Raw genomic sequence first — 24,725 nt, forward strand, 5'->3', positions numbered from 1 at the left:
TCCAAAAAACAGAGTCTGCGTTTATACTTTCCCCTTGCAGTAGCCGATAACAACTTCTCACAGTGAAAAGACCTTTATCATCTATTATCCAGAACCATGAATCATGTTCAGTCGTCCTTGGTAACGGGATTTGCCTAATAAGATTTACGTCTCTTTCATTGAAAATGTCTCGTAAAATCTCGTCATCCCATTGGTTCACTCCTTCCCTCATCAGACCACTCACCGTAATATTCTCCAATTCTTGAGGCATCACGGTAGTTGGAGTCCCGTTTTCAATACACGGTAACCAGGGAACCATCCATACCCTTGTACTTTGTCCATCCCTTATTTTCCTTCGACATCCTTGTTTGACAGCATCTTGAGCAGCAATTATACTCCTCCACATATAGCTCGGATTGGAACCGAGCTTTGCATTTAGAAAGTCACTGTTAGGATAGTATCTAGCCTTTATGAGACTTGTGACTAAAGGGTTCTCATTATTCAACAGCCTTCAGCCCTGCTTAGCAAGCATTGCAATATTAAACTTCCGTAATTCTCTAAAACCCACCTTCTTCGTGACACACATCCTCTCCCATGCCATCCACCTAATTCCCTTCCCACTTCCACCATTTCCCCACCAGAAACCATTCATCTTTTTTTGAATTTCCTCACACACCTCCGCTGGCACCAATAGTAGATTCATCAAAAAATTCGGGATTGATTGTGCTGAAGTTTTCAGTAAAACAACTTTCCCTCCCTTTGACAATGATTTATTTGCCCACCCTTGTAGCCTCTGCTCAACACGACCAATTAGTGGCTTAAAAGCATTACTCCTGTTTCTTCCCATTATCATTGGAACCCCAAGGTACTTACCCGGTGCAGTTAATTCACCCACTTCAAGCGCCTCACAAACCAATTGTCTATTTAGTACTGTTGTGTTGGGACTAAATATAACACTTGATTTATTAAAATTAATCGCCTGACCTGATATTCTTTCGTATCGCCTTAAAACATTCTTCATCGTTGTTGCTTCTGATTTCGTAGCTTTGAAGAACAAGTAACAGTCATCTGCAAACAGCAGATGTGATATAGATGGTGCACCCCGAGCGGCTATACAGCCGTGAATGAGTCCAGCTTCTTCATGTCTTCTAAGGATCGAGCTCAAGCCCTCCGCACACAGAATATATAGATATGGAGAAATGGGGTCTCCCTGTCTGATTCCCCGCTGTGGTTTTACATCCCCAAACTCTGTACCATTCTGCCAGAAGCCATACGAGACTGTTTTTACGCATCCCATTACTCTTCCTATCCATGTCGGATTAAACCCAAACTTATTTAGCATATGCTCTATATAATCCCATTCGAGTCTATCATACGCTTTAGAGACATCAATCTTCAGACCGGCAATTCCATTAACTCCTAGCGTTCTTCTTTTAATATAATGGTTTACTTCAAATGCTATCAATGCATTATCAGTTAGCAGCCTTCCCTCTACGAACGCGCTCTGCTTGTCCGATATTAAGCCTGACAAACAAGTTTTCAATCTGTTTTCCATCACCTTTGATATAATTCTGATCAATACGTTGCATAGAGAGATCGGTCGTAAGTCTGTCATTTTTCTTGGCATCTTTACTTTTGGTATCAGGCAGACTAACGTATTATTCACTCCTGCTGGCAACTCCCCGGTGTTAAAGAAGTATTGACAGAATTCAACTACATCCTTTCCGACAATATTCCAGTATGCCTGATAGAACCCAGGATTTAAACCATCACACCCTGTAGATTTTTCAGGGTGCATAGAATCGACAGCACCTTTAAGTTCCTCGCTCGTGATTGGCATTAATAGATCCGCATTCTGTTGCTCCGTAACTGTCTGCACCTTCTCTCGTTGTGATAAGTGATCTGTAACTGGTGAAGCCTGAAACAACTCAGAGAAGTAATCAACAATTATCTCTTGCATACCTCCAATATCATCTTTCCATACTCCATTTTTATTTTCCAGTCCCTTCAGTAAATTATTCCTCCTACGGCCGGTAGCAAAATTATGAAAATACTTAGAATTTTGGTCCCCTTCTCTCAGCCACAACTGCTTGGCCCTTTGTTTCCAGTACACTTCTTGTTGTTCGAGTAGCTTCAAAAAATCCCAGCGAATCTCATCATACTTTTGGACTCCATAAGCATCTCTTCGTGACCTATACTGCTTCAGCTGGTTTCGATAGTTTTTAAGCTTAGTAAACAACTCTTTCGCCCTTCATCCACCCCACTCTTCTAAGTTTAAACTACATAACTGAATCTTTTCCATGATATCTCACGATTCTGTGTTTCTCTAGCAATCCTGAACTAGAAAAAACAATCTTTCTCCCGGATCCACATTTTTTCAAACCGAAATCTCCTGCCCTTCGGAACATAAATCTATTTATTTAATTGCAAGATCAGGGGCAAGTGGTCAGATGTTGACATATCAATTACTCTAACTTCGGCTGAAGGAAAAATAGTCTTCCACTCTTGAGTTACTAGCCCTCTGTCAAGCCGTTCCTGGACCCATAAAGCGGTTCCCCTCGATTTCTCCCAAGTGAAAGGATTGCCAACAAAACCCAAATCCAGCAGTCTACAATCGCAAACTGCATCCTTAAAACCCTCCAAAAGAAACCTCGGTTGCACCCTCCCTCCTTCCTTCTCATGCACATACATCATATCATTTATATCACCAATTACGCACCACGGTAATGATGATCTCGTAGCTAAGTCCCTGAGCATATTCCATGACTCCCTTCTCCTACTTCTTTCTGGACAGCCGTATAACCCGGTATAGCGCCACCTCCCAACTTGCTCACAAGCCACCTCAAAATCTATGTAATGGTTACAGCTTCCCTTAATCCCTACTCCTCCCTCGTTTTTCCACAAGAGAGCAAGACCTCCTCCATCGCCCTGCGCATCTACCACAGAACACCCAGCAAAATGAATCTCCTTACACACAGCCTCTACTTTATTTTTTCGAACTAAAGTTTCAGAAAAGAAAATTAAACTTGGCCTAAACTAAGAAACGATTTCTTTTAGAAATCTAATTGTGCGTGGGTTGGCCAGCCCACGACAGTTCCAAGCAAGGAGACTCATAATTCTAGGCGGGCATGATCTCCAGGATCCGCCTTCTCCCCGTTTTTTGGATCATTTACCTCTTGTGTTTGGCCCACTATTTCTGTCATACTCACCTCAGGCCCATCCGTTTGAATGTGTATTGGCCCAATATTATTTTTATTCCCCTCTATATCCACACGGCGCCTTTTCGGGTCAATCACTACTCTCTCTCCATATTTAAATACTTCCTCCAAAATAGGCGTAGTTGCAATATTTGTTACAGCATTCACATCCCCCTGATTACGTGCTGCAACTGTAAGTATCCCATTATCACCATGCATTTCGTGCACTACCCCATCCATCTCCTGAAATTTCGCCTTAGTTATCTCCTGGTTACTCCCTCCCGTCTGTGTACTCGTCCGGCCACCATATCCCGTCCAACTGTTTTCTCCATTAAAATTCCTTAACCACCTAGCTCCAGTATTCTGTTTTGCATTCCTATTTGGTGCTCGCAGCCATACCCCATAGGCCCATTCTACCTCTTTATCTGGATTCGCATAAACAACGCTACATTCCCTCTCAGTGTGTCCCAATATTCCACAAACAAAACAAAAAGTGCTTAATCGTTCATATTTAAAATTTATCCAGCTCCAACTCCCTCCTTCCTTCTTTATTTTCATCCTCCGTTTTATTGGTTTCAGAACATTTATCGTGACTCTGACACGCACATATGCCTTCCATAGACCATCAAAGTTGGATGGGTCAGATTTAACAAATTTTCCAATGTAATCACCCACACTCTGCAGTATGTTTTCTGACATGAATCTTGGTGGTATATCGTACACCTGCACCCAGATATCCACCTCCTCCAATGGCACTGTACGTGGGTCTGCCAAGTCTGTTACCCTGCTATACACCAACACATTCTACTCAAACAACCAAGGGCCACCATCTAATACCTTCTGCATGTCCATCACGTGATAGAATACGAATGAGAATTTGTTTCCTCCCAGATCGTGAACCTCCATCCCTTCCTTTGGTCTCCATAATACAGCAAGAACATTTTGCATCGCATTAAAATTAATAATTTTTTCCGTCAAGACCTTTGCCACTAACACAAACCGTATCCTGTTTTCTTGTATCTCCTCAGTTCCGACTATGATCCCCCCTTCCTCTTCTTCTGCTATCGATAGTTTTGCATACAGATCGGCTAACGGAGTGTTTGTTCGATCCATTGTTAATATGTAATACAAGGACCACAATGATTGCTGAAATGATTATTAAGAAAACTTGTCACATGAACAAGACAGAAAACTCTCATATATAGAGAGACTTTACTTAGTTATCTTTTAGGTGTTATACATCTTGTAAACATGGTAACTTCATTTTCTTGCTCCACATCACATTTCCCTGCTTTCACCAACTCAGCTGTCTGTGGTAGCACGGCCTTTTCCTTAAACATTTCAATAACATAAGCAATCTTAAAGAATTACTGAATGGTGATGAAACCATTCATATTTAAACATTTCACAGAATTCTTGCATTGAAAACTTTTTATACAAATCACAAGCGTGACTGTAATACGCGTCAACGTCAAAATCATTCTTTTTCAAGTAGTACCGAGTTTTCCGGGTTGTTTAAGTAGTCAAGTTTTGGCCATCGATTTCAAGTGCATTTTGCTCTAATGATTTTTCTTACAAATCGATAAACTTTAGCTGTATTTCCTTTTTCCTTAATTTCACTTCTACACAGGTTCTCACAGAGTGTGTACTCATGTGGGCAGATGACTGTTCAGATGTTTTGTTACATTTGTATGAGACAATAGTTTCAATTTCAAGATATTCTCCCCTCCCCCCTCCCCCCTAATTTCTGTTTCTGCAAGGTAAAATGGTAACAATACAGTAAAAACTCCATAAATGGATATCTGATAAACGAATAATCTCGTCAAATAAATACTTTTTTCCGGCCCCAACATAACATAGATAGTATATTTTTTATTTTGATAAATGAATAAATTATCTGATCCCGAGAATATACATTAATCAAGAATTTGCATCGATATGTAAGTTTTAGTGATTCTAATCCTCCTCTGCCCCTCTTGCTTAATTTGGCGATCCGCTACTAGATATACCGATAACAGAGTAGATAGATATCACCAGTCAAATTCACAATTTTTCATGACGAAAGTGATCGGATTTTTTTTAGCTTAAAAACAATCAGTCGGAGTTTAGATTGTTATGACACAGGTTTCTGATGATGAATTTTCAGACAAGCAAAGCAACCTTTGACTCGAGGTTAATGTAATGATCCGAGAATGCAGTTTTGATGCAGTCAGTTTGTTAGGTTTTATGTATATCTTGTTTGACCGGATAAACTACATCTACCTTATCTCAACCAAACCCTATCTAATAAACCATGTTTGAAATATTCAAAACTTATCTCTTTTTTTGTTTATCTCTTTGAAACAAACTAACAGATTACTTCCTAAGACCTATTCAAATGTTTTTCAAATCAAATCAGTTTATCTTATCCAGCATTTGAAAAAACAAATTTGTTACAACATTACCTATATATATATACAACTCATTGTTTCAGATTTCACTCGTGACACACAACACTGATACATAACATCTGAAACATCTTTCGTGCTTTACATCTTGAATATCCATTCGACAAGAAATTAGTTGAGTTGTAATTTTTGATATTAATTCTTTGTAACGTGTATTCATATCAACTTATGTCGGGTTGTGGCAAGGGCTTGATTTCAGAAGAATAGCCAAGGTAGCCAGTGGGCTAGGATATAACAGGTGTGCTAGGTAGCAAGTGTGATAGGAAAGGTTTCTTTCAGGGTTATCTTTCGTAATCAAGGAAAAGATTGTAAGTTCTTTTATTAAAGTTGATATAATTCATTTCCTATGCTAGTTGACATGGGGACTTGGATGTAGGCCATAGACTAGGATTAAGGGCCGAACCAAGTGAAAATTCTTGGTGTTCTGCATTGTTTAATTTCCTTATTACTGTTTTTATTTTTTAGTAATTTATATTCTATAGATTAATTGAGACTATCTCATTGTCTGTCTCATTCATAAAGGGTCTGTCTCATTTACAACAGAGACTGTCTCATTTGTCTTATCAGTTAGAATATCGTATATATAGATTGCGCCTTTGAATTTCATTTGGTATCAGAGTGGGTGCATTTAATTCTCTATTTAGTATTTATTTTGCTAGTTATCCATGGCTCAATCAGATAGGTATTCGAATAAATATCCGCCATTACTTCACGGTGCTGAAAATTATAATGACTTGAAATTCCGCATGAAAATCTTCCTCTAGCGTGATGCTTTTGAATGGGATGCTGTAGAAAATGGCTTTATAGTCCCAATGAAAGATGGCAAGCCCAAATCTCTCAAGGAACTCTCTCCTGAGGAACTCAATTCTATGAATTTTAATGCTTAAGCTATGAATTCACTTCTAAATGGAATGGTGGCTACTGAGTTACATAAAGTATCAGCTTGTACCATGGCTAAATAAATCTAGGATACTATCAAAGTCATCCATGAAGGTACATCTAAGGTAAGTAAAGACAAACTTAGTATGTTAATGAGTGATCATAAAGGTTTCAGGTTGGAAAGAGATTAAAGTTCCAAAGATGCTCAAGGAAGGTTCTTGACCTTGATGAATTCTATATATCTTCTGGAAAGGACTATTCTGCAATCTGAATTTGCTCCTAAAGTCACCATACTGCGGGATTCGACTCTTCTTTATACTATGGACACTCTTACACTCTTCAGTGAATTGGAAGAATTTGAGAATCAGCTTCGCAGATATGATGAAGAAGATGATGTTCCTCAGAAAAAGACATTGGCACTTAATGCAGATGCTGATGAATCTCCTGATGATTCAGATGAGGAAATCGTACTCCTGACCAAGAAGTTCCACAAATTTCTTGCTAAAAGGAATGCATTAAATAGACCAATGAAATCTCAGTTTCTAAAGAAGGATTTCAAGTCCAATACCAGCAAAGAAAACAAGACTAATTCAAGCAAGGATACATGCATTGAATGTGGGAAAAAGGTCACTTCAAAAAGGATTGTTACAAGCTCAAGAATAAGAAGAAAGCATTGTTTACTTGGGATGATGGTGATGATGATGTGGAGATAGACTCAGATGATGAAGTTGCTCAATTATGTTTTGCTGGACTAGAAGACAGCTCCAGTGATAATGATGAGGTACAAAATGTTCAATATAATATAAACTCAAATGTATCTTCAACTTTACTAACCTTGCAGACTCAGAATAGAAAGCTAAAAGAAAAAAAATGTTTATTTAAAATAAGTGTTAAGTGAAGTTCTCATTGAAATGGATGATCCTATGAAAGATGAAGCATTGGCTGCTAAAAATCGATCTTTAGTTGAAAAGATATCTAAGCTTACTGAAGAAAATGAGTATCTCAAGAATGAGATTGAGATGAAAGATGTATGTCTTGAAGCTTTGAAGAAATAATCAGCCCGTGTTGATCCAGAAACTATCAAAAAGGACAATGTTCCTGACACTTTGGTTCCTAAACTAAAGCAGAAAGTGGCACAGCTAGAAAAGGATCTAGAAAAGTGTTTTCATGGTGAAGGAACTTTGAATGCTTTACCTGAAGAACAGAAATCTGCTCTTGTTAAAGGAGGATTAGGATGTGAATCTATCAAGAGAAGAGCATTTCAAAGCGGTTACAAGAGGACTCCAATGAAGTACAAGATGCCATATAAAAAATGTCAAGATTTTGGCAAACATGGTCACACTACTTTTGAATCAAGATTATATGGCATCAAGGGCCACTCTTCTAACTCATCTTATAGATCGTCTTGTAGATATAAATCTGCTCATGCATCTGTTAATATTGTTCAGATATGGATTAAGAAATCAGATAAATATTTATACAAGATCTGTGATTTTAACCAACAAGGACCCAAGGTTAAGTGGGTACCTAAGAGATGAAGCAATTTTTGTAGGTAAAGTTGAAGGTCCATGTTCCCCGTAATAAATGGATAATCGATAGTGGATGTTCTCGTCATATGACCGGTGATAAATCTAAGTTTCTCTCACTCGTAGCTAAAGAGGGAGGCCTAGTTACACTTGGTGACTCCAACACCGTTCGTATCATTGGTAAAGGCACCATTGGTAATGACAGGTTTTCTATTACTAATATTCATTTAGTTGATGGTTTGAAATATAATCTGATTAGTGTAAGTCAACTTACTGATGCTGGTCATAAGGTTAATTTTGATAAAGATGTATGTTATATTGGTACTAAAGCTAACGAGTTTGCATTAGTTGCCAAAAGAAAAGGGAATATCTTTGTCTTAGATTTTGATGAACATCATGAAGAAATATGTCTTGCTTCTATTCTAGAACAACAGAATCGCTGGCATAGACGTCTTCGTCATGTACACATGGACTTGCTTCGAAAGATATCATCTCATGGTCGTGTACGAGGTCTACCAAAGCTTAAGTACAAAAAGGTAGAACCTTGCTCGGCATGTCATCTTGGTAAATATGTGAAAACTTCCTTTACTGCTAAGAATAGAGTATCAACTACTAATCCCTTGCAGTTACTTCATCTTGATCTTTTTGGTCCTGAACACTATGTAAGTCTTGGTGGTAAGAATTATGCTTTTGTCATAGTCGATAAATATTCTCGTTTTACTTGGGTATTATTCTTACGTACTAAAGATGAAGCTTTTATTGAGTTTAAAGATCTTATTACTAATCTTGAGACCAAGTATTCTTTTAAGCTCAAAATAATACGTAGCGATCACGGAGGTGAATTCGAGAAAGACTTCATAACCTTCTGCAAATCAAGAGGGATTACTCATGAATTCTCATCTCCTCGTACTCCTCAAGAGAACGGAGTTGTTGAATGTAAAAACAGGACTCTACAGGAAACAGCGAGAACCCTACTTCATGAGAGTAAGCTACCACAAAAATTTTAGGCTAAAGCGGTACATGCTTCTTGTTATATTTTAAATAGAGTACATATCCGTCCTATATTGCTTAAAGCTCCTTATAAATTGTTTAAGAAAAGGACTCCTAACATCAGTTATTTTTGAGTTTTTGGTTCAAAATGTTTTATATTAGATACTCAGAATAACTGAGGTAAGTTCGATCCAAGATCGAAAGAAGGAATTTTCTTGGAGTATTCTACTACATGCAAGGCCTATCGGGTTTATAATTCTATCAAGCACAAAGTAGAAGAATCTATCAATATTATCTTCAATGAATCTACTCGTAATATATCTCAAATTGAAGAAGATGTTGCTGATCAACCATCTCATCCTTAAATGAGACAGCCTCTTTCTCAAAAGAGTCAGTCTCCTTCACACAAGTCAGGCAGTCAAGATTCTCCAAGTTTGTCTCGATCTTCTGGTGATTCACCAGATTCTCCTCAAGCTTCAGATAATACTTATGGTTCCCCAAAGACTCCTGATGATTCTCCAAGTGTATTCACTGCTTCTCCATCGGATAAATCTTTACAAGCAAAAATGAGACAATCTCTTTTGAATGAGACAATTTTTATTCATTTTCAGGCAGACAATTCCAATTAAGAAGAAATGAGTAATATTCATCTTCCAAAGTCTTCCAGAACTATGAAGAATCATCCTCCAGATAATCTTCTTACTGATTTAGATCAGCGAATCTCAACTCAGAGCAGGCTTCATAATTTATGTGTTTTCTGTATTTTTGTTGCTGAGTTCAAACCCAAGAATGTTCAAGAAGCTTTAGTTAATGAACACTAGTCTGTTGCAATGCAAGAGGAACTGAATCAGTTCAAATATTGTGATGTTTGGGAACTCGTCCCACCTCCCAAAGATGTTAAAGTCTTTGGTACTCGTTGGGTTTTCAAGAATAAAAAGGATGAGGATGGCAACATTATTTGAAACAAAGTTCGATTGGTTGCACGGGGATATAATCGACAGGAAGGAATCGATTACAACGAGACTTATGCTCCAGTAGCTCATTTGGAAGTAATTCGCATTCTCATGGCTTTTGCAGCTCACAAGACATTCAAGTTTTATCAAATGGATGTCAAGAGCATGATTCTAAATGGCTATCTCAAAGAAGAAGTATACGTCAAGTAGCCTCCAGTTTTTGTTCATGAAAAGTATCTTAATTATGTTTACAGGCTTAAGAAATCTGTCTATGGATTGAGACAGTCTCCTCGGTGTTGGTATGAACGTCTTCGTCAGTTTCTTGTAAATAATGGTTTCATTCATGGTACACTCGATCCTACTCTCTTTATTTTTCATAAACGTGATCATTTTCTTTTAGTTCAAGTTTATGTAGATGATATTGTGTTTGGATCTACTAATGAATCTTTGTGTAAATGGTTTTCTAACTGCATGCATAAAGAATTTGATATGAGTTTAATGGGTGAACTACAGTACTTTTTAGGATTTCAAATTAATCAGTCTGCTGCAGGAATTTTTTTACCAAGGCAAATACATCAATGATTTACTCAAAAGATTTGCTCTTGAACATATTACTCCAAAGGCTACACATATGAGTACTTCAGTTAAGCTCACTAAAAATGAACAAGGTACACCTGTAGATGTCACTAAATTTCGAGGTATGATCGGATCTCTTCTATATTTAATTGCTTCTCGCCCAGACATTATGTATAGTGTATGCTTGTGTGCTCGTTTTCAGTCTCAACCTAAAGAATCTCATTTGAATGTCGTTAAACGTATTTTTAAATATTTAAAAGGTACGAGTGACTTGGGACTATTTTATCCAAGCTCCTCTTCCTTTGATTTAATCGGTTTTTCATATGCTGACTATGCAGGGTCACAAGTTGATATAAAAAGCACAAGTGGTGCTTGTGAATTTTTAGGTGATTGTTTGGTTGCATGGCATAGTAAAAAGCAAACAACTGTAACTCTTTCTACTGCAGAAGGAGAATATATACATAGCAGCCGGTAGTTGATGTGCTCAGATTTTGTGGATGCAACAAACATTGCGGGATTTTGGTATTTCTTACTCAAATATTCCTATTTATTGTGATAATACCTCTGCAACTAATATCTCCAAAAAACTTGTCATGCATTCTCATACTAAGCATATTGATGTTCGTCACCATTTTCTATGAGATAATGTTTCTAAGGGTAATATTGAGCTTATTTATATATCTACCGACAAACATTGTGCAGACATATTTACTAAACTGTTGGTTGAGGATCGTTTTTGTATAATGCGACGTGAATTAGGTAAGTGTTCCTTGTGATTTTTCTGTGTTTTTAGTCGTATTAATTTCTTGTATTTTAGTTCGGTCTTTTTATTTTTATTATTTTCTTTATTTTCATTTTGTTCAAATGTTTTCTGGTTGCGTATATTATTATTTTTATTTTGGTGTGTTTTACCGCGTTGCATGCAAAGAGATTTTGCATATCTTTTGATATGACTTATCCTTCCCTCTTTCCTCGTTTCTCATGCATGCGTTTAGTTCATATGTACTATCTCTTCGACTTCGGCTCCACTTCTAACACTTCAGTTTCTCTTCTTTAATTATATCCATTACTTTTGTTTTTCTAATTTCATCTTCTCTATTCTCTAATCTCCTAAATCTCTCTACCTCTTCTTTCTTTTACCTAACCCCTCTTTCATCAATGGCTCGACAAAACACCCACAACACCCGGTCGCGCTCTACCTCTCACTGAACCCCAAACACTGGCGCTTCTGGTTCCAAACGTCGTCGAGTAGGAAAGCTCGAATCTGAAGTCTTTTTTATCGTAAATAACCCGCAGCCGCTACCCTTCGGGTGCGCACTGGGTAAACCCTACGGACTCACGCAATAGCCTGCAAAATACGTCTTCAGTTATGCTTCACAAGGGTCATCTCCGGTACATGCAAAGGCTAGTGGCTCGAAGGTGCTGTCAAAATCCATTTTGAAGGAAAGGTTGTGTGATTTAGAACTACTTATCGAATTAGTGTGTCTCAATTATTTGAATTTATTGGTTGTGTTTCTCTGTTGTCTCCTCGTGAAGTGATTTACCCAGAGCTTGTCATAGAATTTTATGCGAATTTTCAGATTTTACAAGATAATATCGTGTTTTCAGATGTCCAAGGAAGTCCAATCTGTTTCAAGGCGGATTTGCTCTCACGACTTACGGGTGTTTCAGATAAAGGCTCGTGTCCCTTCACCACCCATCAGGCATTCGATAATATCCATGGCTTATAGTATGAAGAACAGCTCAAAGCAATTCTTGGTGATAATTTTATCTCTGTCTCAGTTAAAACACTGGTATCTGACTTGACCCCTGTTTTCTTGTTATTAATTAGATTGTTTCATTCCAATGTCCTTCCTAGGAAAAGTGGATGTGATAGGGTTACTTTTCAAGATTCTGTTTTATTGTCTTTTTTTGTCAAGAAAATTCCTTGTGATATTGCATCCTTAATAATTCATAATATGAGTCACTGTGCCAATCATGAGTCCATGCATCTTCCATACCCTGGTCTATTATGAAAGGTATTTGAATATTTTCGTGTGTTGACCCCCAATGTCCAGTCTGATAAAATTCCGATTATTTTTTATTTATCAGTTTTGACTTTAAATGGTCTAGTTGTTTCTGAGTCTGACGAGTTGTTGTTTGATGAGTCTCATCGGGGATTTGGTGGCTCGACAAAATCACCCAATTATGCTTCTGATCTGTTTGATCAAAATACCAATTTGTTGTTGAACTCTTTGTTGGCCAATCTTAATGAAAACTCAAAGGCTTTAGCTTCAATGAACCAACACTTTGCTTCCATGTAGTCCTTTGCTTCTCTCACATCCCAAGTAAGTATGATGCGTGCTTCATATGACATGTTCAATAAGCATGTGTGTCAATCTCTTGATAATATCAATGCCAAGTTGTCTATTCTTTATGCTCATGATAAAAGATTTGCCAAGACCATTGATTTTGAGTTTGGGAGGCTGCAAGAGGGTATGTGTTCGGCTGCAAAGGCATGGGAGAAGGAGTTTATTAAGTTGTTTTTCCAGTTGGGTTTCGAGACCAAGTTTTTATCACAACAGCTCTCGGCCATGCAAAACAAGGCTAAAATGTATTGGCACTGCAAGAAGGACTGGATCGGCGATTAAACACTTGAAGAGATCATTGCTCCATTGCCTCTTCCAGCTATTCCTCCTCCGTCTGTTTTCGGCATGACCCGTGAATAATATAAGTCAAAGATTTTTCAGTGGATGCAGGAACGTGATGGTAAAGCTCATGACCAAGATGACTTTGATAAATTGTTTTCCGAGTACGGCCTAGCACCTGTCTACCCAGCCAAGAAGGATGAAAAGAAGGACAAGAAAGAAAAGGCTCATGTGAACATTTCAGACTCTGATTGGCCTTTTTATTATGATGAAGGGGGAGAAATTTAAATGAGACTATCTGGTGTATCTGGTTTATGTTTTTAAGACTATGGTTTTGTTTTTTGTTTGACTGTGTTACTGGAATGATGTTTTTTTTAATTTGGTGATTTTGAACTTGATTTTTTTTAATATTATTGTGGTAAACTTGGTTCCTTGGTTTAATAGGAGGATTACTTCATTATTAAGTTCATTATTCTCCATAATGATTTGAGATTGTCTCTTTTACTTACTGTCTAATTCATATATCATTGTCTCATTCATACTTCTGCTACATTCATATCATAAACTGCAAATATATTATACTTCTACTAATTCTCTTGAACAGGGCTTAAAGTGTTTTTGATAGGGGAAGCTTTATGTTCCCTTTGTCATCATCATAAAAGGGGGAGAATGTTATTACACATGTTTCCGATGATGAATTTTCAGACAAGCAAAGCAACCTTTGACTCGAGGTTAATGTAATGATCCGAGAATGTAGTTTTGATGCAACTAGTTTGTTAGGGTTTATGTATATCTTGTTTGACTAGGTAAACTACTTCTACCTTATCTCAAACAAACCCTATCTGATAAATCATGTTTGAAATATTCAAAAATTATCTTTTATATCTCTTTGAAACAAACTAACAGATTACTTCCAAAGACATATTCAAATGTTTTTCAAATCAAATCAGTTTATCTTATCCAGCATTTGAAAAATAACAAATTTGTTACAACATTGCCTATATATATATACAACTCGTTGTTTCAGATTTCACACGCGACACACAACACTGATACATAACATCTGAAACATTTTTCTTGCTTTACATCTTGAATATCCAGTCGACAAGAAACTAGTTGAGTTGTAATTTTTTATATCAATTCTTTGTAACGTGTATTCATATCAACTTGTGTCGGGTTGTGCCAAGGGCTTGATTTCAGAAGAATAGCCAAGGTAGCCAGTGGATATAGCAGATGTGTTAGGTAGCAAGTGTGCTAGGGAAAGGTTTATTTCAGGGCTATCTTTTGTAATTAAGGAAAAAATTGTAACTTCTTTTATTGAAGTTGATATATTACATTCTCTATGCTAGTTGGCATGGGGACTTGGATGTAGGTCATATACTAGGATTAAGGGTCGAAACAAGTGAAAACTCTTGGTGTTCTGCATTGTTTAATTTCCTTATTACTGCTTTTATTTTTCAGTAATTTATATTTTACAGATTAATTGAGACTGTCTCATTGTATGCCTCATTCGTAAAGGGTCTGTCTCATTTACAACAGAGACCGTCCTATTTATCGTATATATAGATTGCCCCTTTGAATTTCACAGATGCCTTCTGATATTTGTACTATGTGAAACATACTTTAGATGCAAATATTGAGTTTCTTCCATTGATACGTGAAGGCGTAACTTACAATTTGATTAAACAGTTTTGTTTCAAGCATCGTGTTATCATATTAGCCTCTTTTATAATTCAAAACTTTCTGTTGATGCTTTTTTCCCATATATTTGTTGATCACATCTTCAATGCACTCCTCTGCAAACTTCCAGTCCTCATTGTGGAGTAAGAACATACATTTTGCAATCATGCGATTTCACCTTCCCGTATATCTTACCCTTCACAGACTTATACGTCCGGTGCTGTAAAAAAAGAAACGATTAAGAAGATTGTGTTAGCAATTTAGTGTAAATTTTCAAAAAATAACATTCTGCAATCTGTTAAAAAGTTTTTTCTCTGTCTTCCCAGGTTCTGGGTTCGATCCTCGCTCACCCCGAGAATTTATGAGAACAGATACTCATTTGTAAGACTATAAGCCATATTGGTCAAAAAAAACATTCTGCAATATTATGAAAGCTCGAATTATAAGATCATTTGTAAGCGACAGGATTATTGCCGACAAATCAAGTATTATGGACTGCTTCTTTAGCAAATCTTACCGACCACAAGTCGCGTGCACTAACTATTGTGAATGGAGCAAGGCCTATTTCAGACCAGTAAGCAGTTATCCAGGCTGTTGAATTTCCTCGGTTCCAGAGTACCACTGCAATTCTGTTTTTCGATAGTTTGCCTGCCCAAATCTGCAAAAAAATTGTACAGGATTTACTATTTCTATCATATCAGAGCAAAGAAAGAGATTGTGAAAATTTGATATTACCTCTAAATTTGCATTTGATTTTACTTTTTTCCCCTGAACCCCGAGTTTGTCTGTATTTAGTTCGGAACAAGGAGAGAATTTAGTTTCTGCTTCCTGCAAATGTTTAGAACAAGAGGTCTGTATGAAAGCATTGCTTCTTTCCAGCTTGATTACCTTGATTAACAGCAATAACTTCTTTATTGCCAAGTATGTTACGCGTTGCATTGCTCATTGCACGAACGTCACAGCCAACTAGCAGAGGTGCCTGTGCAAACATGGATTTTCAGTATACAAGTGAAAGCTGTTAAATATATGATCCTATTGGGGCCTTCCTCTAACACCTTAAGTTTTTAGATGAGCTGGTTACTCAACAAAAGTCTATACATTTTAACGAAAAAATGATACCTCTTTGAAATTGATTATATGCAATCGATTTAAAATGTATAAATTTAGATTAAGATGATAGTTCTTTATCATCGCAGAGAATGAATGTCCTGGTGGTTAAGACGTATATTGTAAAAATGAACTCAGATTCGATCATTGCCCTCTTCTCGACAAGTACAACACATGGTGAGTTGGTCCCAGCACTTTCATACCTTAGCTAATGCCCATATGCTAAAATGTGAACGATATTCCTCTACTGACATTCCACCATTTCCAACCTCTAACATGTCAGGATCTGCAGGACAAATTGCAGGCAACTCCAAATCAGAATATTATGGCTTTTCTCTTGGAAAGGTGTAGCAAAAGAACAACATATAAGTCAAGAAGATATATAGTGAATTTACCATTCCATCCGCCCGGGCCTGCATAGGATGCCCACTGGTCATTTTGATCAGCTAACGTGGTCATGCTGTTCCAGTTATCGACGATATCTCCGGTGGTTCTCCAACTGTTTGCAATACCAGGTCCCCAAGTAGCTACATTTTCTTGTCCCCTGAAATTAACCTTCATCAAAAATCTTCCAACTCTTTGATATTTAAAAAATGAACAAAGAGATTAAAACAAATGAATCTGTAAGTTGTACTTCACTGGAAAGACTCTGGGACGACAAAAGATAAACTCATAACCACTTGAGCTATCCAACTGTGCTCAGAATTAAAAGCTTTTAACTCACCATTCACATAGCGAGAAGAAGATAGGGCGTCCGCTGTTTAGCAATGCTTTGGACATTACTGGATATCTGTTCATTGCAATCATACCACAATCAAAATTATTTTGAAATGACGTATAGACATGATTTATAAGTTCCGTGTGCACAATTTCAAGCGACAGTAACAAAATTCGTCACTAATAAGAGAATATACCTGTGTCGAGCAGTAACATTGTTGTTGAAGCAATTATCATACTTCAGGTAATCAATTCCCTGTTAATAAGATAAGCTTTAGTTTCTAAGCCCATATTTGCAACTGATCAATATCTGCAGTTGCATAACAGTGGCTTACATAGCACTCAAAAACGCTATACTGGTGCAAATCAGTAGTGGTGCTAATTTCTTTGTTTAGAAAAATAAAAAAAAATTACCCAAGAAGCAAAAGTCTTGGCATCTTGTTCTTCATGTCCTAATGATCCTGGCATTGTATTACTGCACGTTCGGACTCTACAAGAAGATGCATATCTTATACATAAATTATCGCCTACAAGGAACAAAAATATCTGTCACATAAACTTTACGGAGATGTTACCCAGCATCGGAGTAAATTCCCAGTTTCAGGCCTTTGCTATGAACATAATCTGCAAGTGCTTTGATTCCAGATGGAAACGTTGAGCGTCTAGGCACCATATTTCCCTGTCAGAACCAAATTAGCGACTAAATTCAGTACCGCGGTAATTAACACAACAATTATAACTAATAACCATGATTAACAAGCTGAGAAAGCAGGAATACATGGGAATCTCTGTTAAGCTCAGCCCAGCAATCATCTGACATACAACAAAGCCAGAATTATAATAATGCATACATAATTAAAAGAACAAGATAGTGTCACATGTTAAGATTATATGCAATTCCAAATTATTATTGTCTTCTACTTACCTAAATTTACATATTTGTACCCTGCTGCAGCAAGTCCAGTTGATACCATTGCATCAGCTATCATTATAAAACCATAATTACATTAATTAATGGCTACAAGAATCGTAAAAACGATTAATTTAAGTACTTGTGGATTTTATGAAGATTATAATATCGATTAGTACACGATTAAGAGCTTAATCTACCTGTCTCTCGGATCATTTGTTCATTGATATTGCACTGAAAGTGGTTCCAGCTATTCCATCTGATCATAAATCAAAAACACATAAGGTTGCAAAATAAAAAAATTTAAAAATATTTAAAAAGCCGCATGCAATGAGAATATAATTCGAGATATTTGCCCTGTTTTCGGAAAAAAAATCATTTTTAGGTTTCGTACTAATTCATATGTGGTTTTAATCATAAAATCATTACTAGGTCCAGCGAGTAAAATTGTAATATTAAAACATATTAGAACTCAATTCGTATTTTCGTTAACAGATTGAAATCTCGTGATTCAAACGATCCTAACGTATTTCAAACTTGTTGTACAAAGCGTGTTCTGTTGTGCACATTGGTGGGGTTAGAATTTACCACCGACAGGATAGCATAATATTGCAGAGATATATGTGTGTGTTTATATGTTCTTCTAGTGGATCTAATAATGAATGTACAAATGACCCATGATTTAGACTTGTGTATTTGATTTTTGTATATTATTGTCCCTAACCAAGTTGTGTAATTACAGATGTACCCGTGCATTAACTTTCTGTTGATCTGTTCTATCAGTAATGGCCCCTGAGCATAAATTCTCATGCAAACAGAGTAGAAGAACTTCTTAATCAATCCATAAGAAAGCAAAATAAAAATGGAGAATTTATGATAATGACTCCTGAGTCAGAACCTGTTGCTTAAATGCGTTTTAACTTGGTTCACGTGGTTTGTAGGCTATTACGTGAGCCCGTAGGTTTTACCTGAAGGGCTGCGGCTTACCTACGGAAAAAAAAATGTACATAGCATAAAATCTTTACATATTTATCTTGTGATTGATTTCGTTATTTTTCAGAACAGACTCTCGCAACATGCAAGAACACATTTTGTTTGTTCTCTACATGTCCGTCCTGTGACTGATACCAGGAAAGAAAGGGGGACGGTCCCTGGCAAACGTTTGTTAGGAACGTGTTATTCAACAAACACTCTAGAACTAACTAGTACAACCATTGGCATCCACGACTATGCATACACGTATTAAGTATTCAGACGCTCTAAAATCTTATCGTGACAGAGTTTTATACACTTGAACTAACTAGTAGAGGAAAACATACTTACCCCATCTGAGGTGTTAAGCCGATGCCATTTTTGACAAGCTTCGTTCTGATCTCCTGCAGACTATCGAGAACGAAACCGTTTACACGATCATCACTCGTCCTCTCCACCTTGATCCCCTTAGCTGCAGCTCCACTGCCATGATCACTACTAAACACCAAGCAAAAACACACTACATTGACCAGAAACACAGCTAATGAATTGCATGAGATTCTATAATAAAACTCCATTTATGTAACCAGAGACAACAAGTTATATCTCTAGTTCAAAGCTTGTTTCAGCATTCAAATCTACTCAACTTAAAGACTTATATAGACAAGTAGATGTGAGGATGAGAATGTGGTGGTTCAGTGTATGAGCTGGATATAAGAGCTGGCAGAGATGAATAAATTATTTATTTTAATATATCTGGTGTTTTTAATAAATTTGAAAAATATGTATGAGGCGTCATTACCATGACTATTCTCCCTGTTTGTTAGCTTTATTGACTGAAATATGGGTTGGTTGGGGAGAAACTGTTTTATACACTCTCCGTCTCGTTCGATTCTATACGTTTACTATTTACATGTATTTTGACACTTCTATAAAGTATAGTTTGATAATATTTTTTTCAAATTTTTTTTTGAATAAAAATTTAAACATGAAACTTTTATTTAGAAAAAAAAAAATTAAAAAGATATTATGGAGTCATGTTTTAAATGAGTATTGAAAAGGATGCCGAAAAATAACATATAAAATTCAATGGGACAGAGGGAGTACTAATTTAGAGATATATGGATCATCACTCAAAAAATTCTAGTCCAAGTCCAGTCCAATGTGAACGAATGTTAAATTTTCATATATGTTTTCTTTATCCATTGACGGTATATGAAATTATAAATGAGACGAGAAAATCGTACATGTAATGTATTTTTATTAAACTTTATATAAATAAAAAACGCTTTTCAAGCAATTGATTGTTATGAATTACTGGTATTAATCTGGCACGATTATTTTTGTTTTTATCATTACATATTATATCTTATAATTTTATTAAATTGTTGATGGAATTTGAATATTATACCGTTTAAAAATAATTTTTAAGATTAGATTTAACGGTTATTATCAATTTGATTTGTCCGTTTTGGATTGAGTGATCAAAGGACCAATAATTAAATTTTTAATTTTTCGTATTTAATATAATACTATAAATAAATTTGTATTTATAATTTTTCATATTTAATATAATACTATAAATAAATTTGTCTATTATAATTTTCGCATATGGATAAAAAATTTAAAGAATACGGATGATGATATTTTTAGTAGTTAAACTCACGTATAAATCAAGAGTCAGAATATTTATAATTTTTTGAGAAATTATGACATTACCGATGTATCAACTTTTGATGGCCCTTACAAGTATATGCATATTGTAATGAATGCATAAATTATGCATTCATATTTCATATTGTATTCATGCTTTTTAATCTAATTTTCCTAAGGAGTGTTAATATTTTTCGTCATCAGTCACTAAATCAACAAAGTAATAAACTAAGGAAAATATTAGAGATCCCAAATTTGTATCCCAAAAATTTCCCTAAATCTGATGTGTCACATGAATACATGAATAGTTGGTAACCTTCTTAACAATAAAATGGGACTCTGCGTGCATTAATATGCTCCCACGAATTAAAATAAGTCATGTGTTAACCACGTTATTTGGTAAAATTTTTGTGGAAAATATTCGGAGAATCTAGCATACTGGTAAACTAATATTCTCCACGTTACTCGTCATCTTGTCATGTGTTTGATTAGGACCGAATATCTTTCAAACATATTTTAATATATATTAGATTGAGGACATAAACATATATTGATATAATTCAAGATTGTACTCCGTATCTTATCTAAAATCAAGCCATTGCATTCACCGACTCCATTATCATTTTTATACAATTCCTTAGGATTGCGTCTTTTGAGCCAATTGTACCTTTTTCAACGACAGCTTTTTACTTTTTAATTATCTATTTTATTTTATTCAGTGTTATAGAACTCGGCCGTTCCGTCGATAAATCGGCCGAGTAATCGGCAAAATTGCTGCTGCCGATCTAGTTTCATTGAATCGCTCCGTTATGCGGTTTTGATCAAATCGGGTCAAAACTCGGGTCAAATATAATTAAATCGGGTCACAGCATAAGACCTATCGAACCGTTAATTGAAATGGCTTAAAACCTGGGTGGCGATGGCGGTGTTATATCATCGGACTTTTAATGTTGGTTACTTCCAATACTTGTATTCAGTATATATTTGTCAAACAGGATCTGTCGAAAGAAGAAGATAAAAAGATTCAAAGGCTCTTTTGGGCTTTTTTACTACTAAGGCCCAAAAAAGAAGACGAAATCGAGAGAATTAAAGACAAAGCTGAAGTGCCCAAGTCTCTGTTAGCCCCTCCATTTTAAATTTCTATGAAAAATTTAATATGATTTATTGTATTTTCTAGTTATCCTATTTCCGGTTGGTCATAGACATTGATTTTTTTTTATGTTACTGGAAAATTGTACATTTCACTTAAATATTTGTAATATTTTTTTTTATGTTTATATAAATATTTATTAATTTTAAATTATTTCCGATTTTCTACCGATTAATCCTTCCGATTAATCTCGATTCACCGATTAATCCTTATACGATCATGTGACCGATCTTCCCCGATTTCCGATTTCTGTAACATTGATTTTATTCAATATAAAACACATGATTACAGAAGACCGACCAGTGTTCTAAAAATCCCTGATTTTTAAAAAAATCTCGATTAATCCTTAAAAAATATTTAGCCGATCTGTTTTTAGAAATCCGATTAATATTTATAAATTATTTTTTAATTATATATTTCATAATAAATAAGGTAAATATATTAAATATTATTAAAATATTTAAATATATCCGATTTTTGTTCCGATAAATCCCTCCGATTAATCCATAATCGGTACCTAAACCGATTAGTACCGATTACCGATTTTTACAACCATACATAATACTAGTTACAAAATTAAGACTAGCAAGAAGCACTACATAAAATTATGATCTTATTAACCATGGGAGATGTGTTTCCGGCCTTTAAATAAAACTTAATTAACATCTTTCATTATTAATTTTTTTTTTAAAATTATATTACTATTTCCGTAAAATTAAATATGAAAACCTTTTCCCTATATTTATTTCGTGTTCCTAAATAAAACTTCCTGAATTCACTCTTGAATGTATAACAGTTGTTTTTTTCTAAATGATGCGTAATTGCATACACATGTGTGCTTCAATAAAACAATACATTGTCTATAAAATTTCGTGCAATGCAGTGCTTGAATTCTTGATTTATCGTATTGAACGTAGGATTTGAAGTCTTGACTTTTAGAAGAGAAATAAGAATTCGACTCATGTTGTATGTCGAATGTTCAACTATCACACATATCTAGAGTTCGTGCAATGCAGTGTTTGAGTTCTTGATTTCTCGTATTGAACGTAGGATTTGAAGTCTTGATTTCTGGAAGAGAAATAAGAATTCGACTCATGTTGTGTGTCGAATGTTCAACTATCACACATATCTAGAGTTCATGAAATGCAGTGTTTGAGTTCTTGACTTTTTGTATTGAACGTAGGATTTGAAGTCTTGATTTTTGGAAGAGAAATAAGAATTTGACTCATGTTGTGTGTCGAATGTTCAACTATCACACATATTTAGAGTTCGTGCAATGGAGTGTTTGAGTTCTTGACTTCTTGTATTGAACGTAGGATTTGAAGTCTTGACTTTTAGAAGAGAAATAAGAATTCGACTCATACACAATTTAAGGTTATTCAATATATTGTGGGTATTAATTGTCTTTAGTGTACACAATAAATTGTGAGAATGTTAAGGGTGGCTGGGAATCGAACATTAGTCATCGCGTTAGCCTAAGTTTTGATATTATGTTGAATAACCAGCTCATTTAAAACCTTAAAGTGTTAGAGGAATGACCTAATAGAATCATATATTTAACATATATGACACATATCTTGTGGTCCGTCTAGGAAGTGGAAGGGTGGTACTAAAGCTCCCAATCGTAACCTAAACGCTTTCTATCTACATCATCTTTCTTGCTTTAATCTCATCAGCCTAGCTAGATGTATATACATGATCTGTATAAACCAGACAATTTCTACAGAAAGATATTCTTTTAGCCCTATTTTCCTCCAAAGTCTCAACTGCTCAATACAAAAGTAACATGCCTTTTAGCCTTTACTTGCATGCTTTTCTGATATTTCTGCAGAAGTTTAACAAAATTGTTTACAGAAAGTTACTAAACATGCATTATTAAATGTAGGCACCTTTTTCGAAAGTGTGTTGCTTGAATTGCAAGTTATATTATGAATGAAATGCTCTTGATCATTGATCAGTTTGCATGTCGATATATCAATTATTATTATCCAGTGCACGTGAAATTATGGGTTGTTCATCTCCTTTTCAGTTCTAAAGAGAGCACTACAAAAAGATACTTGCGTTTAAACTTTATTTTTGTTCTTTTTCGCAAATTTTGGTTCCATTATCGACATTTTCTCGTGTTCACATCGAGATAATGAATATTCCTCGAATATTATTATAGATTTAATCGGAGAAAAGAACATCTTTAACACAATTTTAGATAAGAATATCTCGAAATCATTCTGTTTTTAGAAAAGATATTTTATAGCATGAATCTAACGTTACATCGGTTAGAATATATATCTATATTATTATTAAATTATATATATTAGGATATTTATGATATTTAACTTATATTAATTTTCTATATAAATTTAGACATGTATTATAAAATCTATGTTAATTGTAATAAAATTTTACAGCTGTAATACTTTTGTTGCTCTTCTCAACAGGACGGTGTTGCTGAAAAAAAACATTGTCATCTTGTTGAAACAACTCGTTCATTTTTGTTTTCGGCTGATGTTTCGAGTATATTTTATGGGTGAAACACTTCTTACTATTGTTTATATAATTAATTGAATTGAAATTGCTCAAAATTCTGGTTTTTCTCCTTTTGAGAAATAATACGACAAAGTGTCTGATTATGCTCCTATTCAATCGTCTACCAAAATTTTGACTCTTTCGTTAGTTCGGTACTCTACTCGCATACGTAAGTCCATCCAACTGGCTGAGATTTTTCTTATTCATCTTATTCTCCATCCTGTGCTTCATTCGTTACTTCTATTCACCATTTGTCTGAATCTGCATTATATAGAGAGGTTGTTCATGATCCTCTATGGCTTATGGCTGAGTGTTATGTCCGAGGAATTTACTGTTTCACATCAAACTCATACATGAAATTTAGTCCCATTGCCGCCAAGAAAACATGCAATTGGTTGTCGTTGGGTCTATAAAATTAAGACAAAATTCGATGGATCTGTTGAAAGTTATAAGGCTTGACTTGTTGTTAAAGGTTACTCTTAAGAGAATGGCTTCGACTATGAAGAGATTTTTGCACATGTTGCAAAGATGACGACTATTCGTAATTTGATTGCAGTGGCTTCTGCTCGCAAGTGGAAAATATTTCAGATGGATATGTTAAGAATGCATTCTTGTATGTAGACTTCGTAAATCTATTTATGGTCCTCGTCAATCATCTCGTTATTGGTTTGAGAAATTTTCTATTGTACTTATTCACTTGGTTCTCGTCCTATTAATCATGATTATGTTTAATTTGTACGATCTACGAGTGTTGGTCGTATTCAATTGTCTGTATATGTTGATGATATGATTATTACCGGTGATAATTGTGATGATATTGAGTCATTGAAACGTGAGTT

At 35.4% G+C, this 24,725-nt stretch overlaps 2 protein-coding genes across 2 annotated transcripts; both read right to left on the bottom strand.

Annotated features, from left to right (window-relative positions):
* Positions 1-490: 490 nt before the first annotated feature.
* On the bottom strand, positions 491-4,516 carry LOC141674013 (uncharacterized). The gene is made up of 5 exons (XM_074480740.1): positions 4,436-4,516; positions 4,077-4,322; positions 3,189-3,980; positions 2,449-2,907; positions 491-2,185 (listed from the first exon to the last, which is right to left on the bottom strand). The coding sequence occupies exons 1-5, from the start codon at positions 4,514-4,516 to the stop codon at positions 491-493; spliced, it is 3,273 nt and encodes a 1,090-aa protein (XP_074336841.1).
* A 10,280-nt stretch (positions 4,517-14,796) lies between these two features.
* Positions 14,797-19,255, bottom strand: LOC141671790 (alpha-galactosidase-like). The gene is made up of 14 exons (XM_074478143.1): positions 18,912-19,255; positions 17,789-17,847; positions 17,604-17,660; positions 17,457-17,491; positions 17,254-17,357; positions 17,093-17,168; positions 16,876-16,934; positions 16,686-16,751; positions 16,357-16,505; positions 16,165-16,247; positions 15,743-15,833; positions 15,590-15,639; positions 15,372-15,512; positions 14,797-15,074 (listed from the first exon to the last, which is right to left on the bottom strand). Exons 1-14 carry the CDS (start codon positions 19,136-19,138, stop codon positions 14,988-14,990), a joined length of 1,284 nt encoding a protein of 427 aa, XP_074334244.1. The 5' UTR covers positions 19,139-19,255; the 3' UTR covers positions 14,797-14,987.
* Positions 19,256-24,725: the final 5,470 nt, after the last annotated feature.

This window comes from Apium graveolens, chromosome 7 (genome assembly GCF_009905375.1).
Source record: "Apium graveolens cultivar Ventura chromosome 7, ASM990537v1, whole genome shotgun sequence".
Lineage (NCBI taxonomy): Eukaryota > Viridiplantae > Streptophyta > Magnoliopsida > Apiales > Apiaceae > Apium > Apium graveolens.

Coding starts and splice junctions, on each gene's coding strand:
- LOC141674013 (XM_074480740.1), bottom strand. CDS start 4,516: ATGTTTAAGGAAAAGGCCGTGCTACCACAGACAGCTGAGTTGGTGAAA. Junction 4,323..4,435: donor ATGTGGAGCAAGAAAATGAA/GTTACCATGTTT, acceptor TAATCATTTCAG/CAATCATTGTGGTCCTTGTA. Junction 2,186..2,448: donor TTCCTTCAGCCGAAGTTAGA/GTAATTGATATG, acceptor TATCGAAACCAG/CTGAAGCAGTATAGGTCACG.
- LOC141671790 (XM_074478143.1), bottom strand. CDS start 19,138: ATGGAGTTTTATTATAGAATCTCATGCAATTCATTAGCTGTGTTTCTG. Junction 17,169..17,253: donor GGAATTTACTCCGATGCTGG/GTAACATCTCCG, acceptor ATCTTCTTGTAG/AGTCCGAACGTGCAGTAATA. Junction 15,834..16,164: donor GCATATGGGCATTAGCTAAG/GTATGAAAGTGC, acceptor ATGTTTGCACAG/GCACCTCTGCTAGTTGGCTG.